The 6,000-nt window shown below is 54.2% G+C and overlaps 1 protein-coding gene across 3 annotated transcripts; it reads left to right on the forward strand.

The window, feature by feature from the left end:
* Positions 1 to 32: 32 nt before the first annotated feature.
* On the forward strand, positions 33 to 3,555 carry TMEM125 (transmembrane protein 125). Of its 3 annotated transcripts, XM_039883352.1 has the most exons (4): positions 115 to 133; positions 708 to 862; positions 1,432 to 1,568; positions 1,804 to 3,555. In XM_039883352.1, the coding sequence occupies exon 4, from the start codon at positions 1,933 to 1,935 to the stop codon at positions 2,596 to 2,598; it is 666 nt and encodes a 221-aa protein (XP_039739286.1). In that variant the 5' UTR covers positions 115 to 133; positions 708 to 862; positions 1,432 to 1,568; positions 1,804 to 1,932; the 3' UTR covers positions 2,599 to 3,555. The 3 variants fall into 3 exon arrangements, with proteins under 3 accessions (XP_039739277.1, XP_039739269.1, XP_039739286.1); XM_039883343.1 differs by lacking the exon at positions 708 to 862 and having other exon boundaries at positions 33 to 133; XM_039883335.1 differs by lacking the exon at positions 708 to 862 and having other exon boundaries at positions 68 to 133; positions 1,419 to 1,568.
* Positions 3,556 to 6,000: the final 2,445 nt, after the last annotated feature.

The raw sequence follows: 6,000 nt of genomic DNA on the forward strand, positions 1-6,000 counted from the left end.
CCCTCCCCCCCACCACCACAAACACACCCCAGGGCTTACCTGGGTGCAGGTTACTCAGGTGAAGCACCTCCCCGGAAACGGAGCTGGAGCACCTACCTGCCCGGCTAGGATCGGATCCAGCACTTCCAGGCTTGTGAGTGCCCCATATCCCCTCTACGTCCACCGTCCCCAACTTCTCTCACTGTCCCATCCCTGAGAACCTCCACCCCACCCCAGCCTGACCCAACTGTCCCAGCACACCTGTGCAAGCACTTTCAGCCCAGTGAAGTCACCGCTCTAGGGAATATGGGACTGACTCCAGGGCCCCTCCCCGCCCCACCCCCTACTACTTCTCTTGGGAGCACCTGCACCTGCCTGTCCCACCAGGTTGCCTGGCAGCCCCTGGTTGTGGAGGACAGACACCTCTTCAGGGGTGTAACCCATGTACAGCCATGTAGGCACATTCCTGGAATGATCCAGGACTTGTGTCCCGTGTATAAAGCAGGAATCCTATCCCGAACTGGAGGGGAGAATGTTGTGTTCTTTTATTCAAAAAGCATGCTTAGGCATCTATGCAGGCCCCAGAATTCCCATTGGAATTCTGAAATAGAGATATCAAATGACTCATCCCCACTCCTCAAGATAAACATTATTGTCTTCAGTTTTCAAATAAGGAGCCTGGGGCTCTAAGAAGTGAACTCATAGGGGCTTCCCTCACCCTCCCACAGGCCCCGCTTCTGACTAACCCGCACCCAGCATTTATCACACCAACACACCTGCTGTACCTGGGGCTCCTTGGAGACAGGAACCCCAGCTGCTGACTGGCCTCCCAGACATGTTAAATGAGTAACCACTGTGAGGTCCCTCACCCGAGTCCCCACAGGTGGTAAAGACTGCAGCTGGGGCTCAAATCCAGAGCCCCCCTTTCCCTTTGCACCACTTTAGAAGAATCTTGCAAGAGAATTGCATTGGGAGGTGGTGAGAGGGGGAAGAGTGGGGGACAGGAAGACCCGTGAGGAGGTGGGGGTGGGAAGCAGAGCTGGAAGCAGTGGAGATGAGGGCAGGGAACAGGATGGAGAAATGTGTAGAGGTGGCCTCTCCTGAATGTGCATAGGTGAGGAGTACAAAAGGAGGAGCAGGTTTGGGGTAAGATGACGAACTTGGGTTGGACGTGTTGCATCAGCGGTGACTATGGGACATCAAGGTGACTATTGGCTTATGAATCTAGAGCTCGGGAGGAAGATCCTGGTTTGAGAGAGAGAGAGGGATTTGGGAACCAGCAGCCATGGCTGTGAGATTTGATGGGATGTTTGAGGAAGGAGGGTGTTAGGGGTCAGACCCTAACCCACAGAGAAGAGGCCACAGCCATAAGAGAGAAGAACTGGTGTCAGGCTGCTGGTTCCAGAAGGGTTAAGTTGTAGCCCCCTCCCGCCCCACAGCCCTCCCCCTTAGGAGTCAGCAGTGACAGCTGAAGCCATGTGAGTTGGATCCTGAATGAGGCTTTATCTCTGGCTCTTCGTCATCGTCCACCGTGGCACCAGTTCCCCCGGCCAGCTGGGATGAGACAGGCAACTGAGAGAGCCAGAGAGGTCAGGGGCTGGGCAAGTGGGCTTCCCTGGAGCGGTGGTGGTGCTTTATGTGAGGGAGCTCTCCTAGGGCCATTGGAGAGGCATTCCCAAGGGCAGTGCTGGGGAAAGGGCTTTCCTGGGGTGGGGGGGGCGGTTCAGGGGCATGGGAGGATTCCAGGGGTCATCCTATAGCCCTCAGGAGAGACCATGGGGCCAGGTGGGCTGGGGAGGTAACAGCTGTGATTCTCCTCCGCAGATGTTGGTGACCTTACCCTGGACTGTGAGAGGAATAGGACTCTGGACCTCCAGCTGCCAAGCAGGTGGTGGGGGCTCCAGGCCATGACCCACACCCTCTAACCCCAGGTACTGCCTGTTGACCCGACGCATGCCAGACCCAGCCATGTCTGCAAGAGAAGCTCGAATCCCACCCGGCTGGGGGCCGCCCCCAGACATGCTGGTGGAACAGGTGGAATTGTGGTGGTCCCAGCAGCCTCGGCGCTCAGCACTCTGCTTTGCCGTGGCTGTGGGCCTTGTGGCAGGATGTGGGGCAGGTGGTGTGGTACTGCTCGCCTCCACCAGCAGCCGCTCAGGAGAGTGGCGACTGGCAGTGGGCACCGTGCTCTGCCTGCTGGCCCTGCTGGTTCTGGTTAAGCAGCTAATGAGCTCGGCTATGCAGGACATGAACTGCATACGCCAGCCTCACCACGTGGCCCTGCTGCGCAGTGGTGGCGGTGCCGACGCCCTCGTGGTACTGCTCAGTGGCCTGGTGCTGCTGGTCACTGGCCTGACACTGGTTGGGCTGGCCGCTGCCCCTGCCCCTGCCCGGCCACTGGCCGTCATGCTGTCTGTAGGCATTGCCCTGGCTGCCTCCGGCTCGCTCTTGCTGCTGGGCTTGCTGCTATATCAAGTGGGCGTGAGTGGACACTGCCCCACCATCCGCACAGCCGCCCCCTCCACCCACAGAGACAATGTCAGCATCTTCAGCATTTCAGGACGGTTGTCTGCTGGCCAGCGTCATGAGACCACATCCAGCATCGCCAGCCTCATCTGACCAAGCCGGACCCCTTCCCACAGCCTGCCTCATCCTCCACAGAGCTCTGCCAGGGCGTGAGTGAGTGTGTATACGAGTGTGTGTGTGCACATGCAAAGGGGATGGGGAGTGTATACAATATGTATATGTCCCCAGGACTGTCCAGTCTTTCTGTGGGGTTGTGCGATGTGTGATGGGAGCCTAAGTGCACCCACACATCCACACCGTGGGGAGAAGAGTGTGCATATTCTTGGAAGTGGGTGTTAAGTCCATGGAACTGTCAGAGTCTGTATCTAGGGTCTGTGCAGAGAAGTGTGTTAGATCCCTGGAGATTCTTGTCCCCTGTTCTCACTGCCCTTCAAAGCCAATCCTGCCCTCTACCACCCGTCAGAGAGTTCCCCAGAAGTGACTGTTGCCCACCCCAGAGACTGCACCAGCAAGTCTTCACTGAGGAGAGTAACTGGTGGCACAATGGAGAGAACACGGGCTCCAGAGTATGACAGGCCTGCACTGGAATCCTGCCTCTACCACTTACCAGCTGGGGAAACTTTGGCAAGTGACTTAGCCTCTCTGAGCCTCGGTTTCTGGAGAGTCATGGTCATGGTCATGATAATCAATTGTGAGGATCAAATGACGTCATGTATGGAAGGACTGGGCACGTAAGAGATGTGCGATAAAAGTGGTGGCTGCTATCATCGTTATTGTCCTCACGTTCCCATCTCACCTAGATACCCTTCCCCTTCCTCACATCCACCCCTTCCAAAGTGAATACTTTGTGCCCATCTCAGGATGACAGAAGTTGCTTTAAAGGTGTCCTCAGGCCTGTGGTTTGTCCTCTTGGGTACTATGAAGCTGGAGAGGACTTGCGGGGAGGGGTGCTCAGCTTCCGGAAGGTTGTGGGTTTCTGTTCCCAGGGAGAGAAGTGGGGGCTGAGTCCTTGGCATTTGCTCATGTGCCGGTTCAAGATGAAAGCTTAAGTATTGGGGTTTTCTCAGCTGGTTTCCTCAGAGGCTGCGGCACCCGACCCCTCCTCTGAAACTAGAACATCCTGGTCTGTGTAATCTCTGCACTGGCTGGACTGCCTCTGGGTTCCTGGGCATGGGAGGGGTATTTGAAACCCCCTTGGGCAGTAAGAGTCACTTCCTGCTTGGGGTTCACCCTAGAAGGGATCTCTCCTTCTATGGGGCGGGGACACTTCCTGGGTGGCAAGGACAAAGTTCCACTGGAAGAGCACTCAAGAGTGTCAGTTATCGTTTCATCACTTCCTGCCTCACAAGGTGCAGATTACGTGAAGCCTCTGAGGACAGAGAGGCAGAGAAGCCAGAGCGTCTCCTAAGAGATGTTGAAAGTAGAGTTACAGAGGCCCCAACAAGAGAACATTGCTTTCAGTTGCCAAGATCAGGGCAATTTCCTGGAGAAAACTCTGAGCTGATGGATGCGGGGCAGGGCGTTGCCGACCCAGGGAGGGAACCACGGGAGCAGAAGGAATAGGGCGTGTCCAGGAGCACTGTGTATTCCAAGGCACCTCAGACTCTACGTCTTCACAATTGAATGCCGTTCCTCTCTGTCTTGAGCTAGCTCCTCCATCCCTCGCCATTCACTCAGCGTGCAGGTCGGAACCTTCAGCGTGGTCCCAGAGGGCACCCTCGCTCTTTCCTCACCCTGCATCCAACGCACACATCAACTCCGGCAGACTTCCTGCGCAGATATTTGTGTGGTAATCACACTTACACATCCACTACCCAGACAGAGTCCTCTTCATCTCTGCCTATTTGTGCAGCAGCACAAATTACTGTTCTTCCTACTTTTGCTCTTTTCTCCTCTCAAATCCACCTCTCCCCAACCCCAACATGTACACTTGGGCTCCAGTGACAATCCTAAAATGAAAATGCAGATTTACCTAGGATCCTCTTTCAAGATAACCTGCAGACTTTCTAGCGCCATTTGGCCTCCTTCTCCCTCAACGCACCCTGTGAGCCAGACATACTGAACGACTGTCCTGACCTCACATTGTTCTCATTTCTCCAGCCTCCATATGTTCTCTCTTCTTGCCTCCTTGTCCTTCAAGACTCAGTTCTCTAGGGAACCACATTCTCTGGGAGTCTTCCCTGACCCTCTCCCCCTAAACTAGCGAGTTATCCCTTTTCTAGCCCCAAAGCCTCAACTGTACACACCAGTCTGCAATCCCTTCTCTGTGTGCCTATCTCCTTAGTCCATTGGTGAGCTCCTCCCGGCAAGGTTTGGGTCTTCTCACCTGTGCGTCCCTAGTTCCTAACATAGGCCTGATAGATAGTACGTGCTTTGCTGGATGAAGGACTCCAACTTGGTTAGATGGCAATGTGTATGCAAGGAACAAGGAGAGAGCCACCTATAATTGGGAAAGGTAGAGAAGTTAGGTTACTGTCCACGGAGGACCCTGAATCTCCTGAGTCTCCACACACTGGCTGCTCCAGAAATTCTTACTCTTCCTGGGTTCCTAAGAGGGAACTATCATTATCACCAACTATCATTATCACCAACTCCTGGGCCATTAGAGGACCAGAGAACACTTCTCCATCCTGTAATATGGGAAGAAATCCTGTTTCTTTTCAGCTAAGATTACACTCTTCTACAATATTTCTTTTAAGAAACTAAAGGAAAACAGAAACACAGAGGCCTAGAAAATGGGGAAGAGGAAGGGTTACATGGCACAAACAGCCAGATGAGCAGCTACTGTAGGCAAGGCCTGTGTCAGGCTCTCCTGGGAAGGTTGCCAGATGAAGAATATGGTTCATGCCCGCAAAGGGCCGATTTCAAAGAGCAGTGGAGAGTTGGCATTTACACAGCCAAGTGGAACGTGTACCGAAACAGTAAGAGCTAGCCAAAGCACAGACAGGGCCAAAATTCTACTGCTTCAATCACTAAAGCCCACCCCCACAACCTCCCACCTCCAGCTTATTTGCTTAAAGCATCTCACTAAACACCATCTTGCCCCACATTGCAACCAGCTGTCCACCAGCCCCTCCATTCTCTCTAAAAATCTACCCCTTCCTCTCTTACTTCCCCTTCCTGTCTTCATCTCCCTGCTGGTTCAGATTCTGTGACCCTTCATTTCACCCACTCCTGAAAGAGTCCTCGACTCTTTAGCCCTCTGTCCCTTTGGTACCACTCTCCCAGCAAACCTCAGTCTGCAGACAAATCCACCCATCTGCCTTCACTGAACCTGCCAGGTCACAGTGAGCCATCGTTAGGGAAGTCTGCAGAGCCAGGCAGCCAGGCATCACCATGAATTCCTCACCAATCTCAAGTGTGTCCACAACACAGCTCATCAGTTACACTGTTCCCCTGGTCAGTTTCTGCTCCCTCAGTGACCCTCGACTTCCTTCCGCTCCCTTCACACCCCAGCATCACCCCCAACACCACTCTCTGTAGGCAATATGGCCC

The sequence above is a fragment of the Pteropus medius genome, unplaced genomic scaffold (assembly GCF_902729225.1).
Source record: "Pteropus medius unplaced genomic scaffold, Ma_sr-lr_union100, whole genome shotgun sequence".
In the NCBI taxonomy this organism is placed as follows: domain Eukaryota; kingdom Metazoa; phylum Chordata; class Mammalia; order Chiroptera; family Pteropodidae; genus Pteropus; species Pteropus medius.

What these genes read in the sequence shown, in the direction of transcription:
- TMEM125 (XM_039883343.1), top strand. Translation starts at nt 1,933, where the DNA reads ATGCCAGACCCAGCCATGTCTGCAAGAGAAGCTCGAATCCCACCCGGC.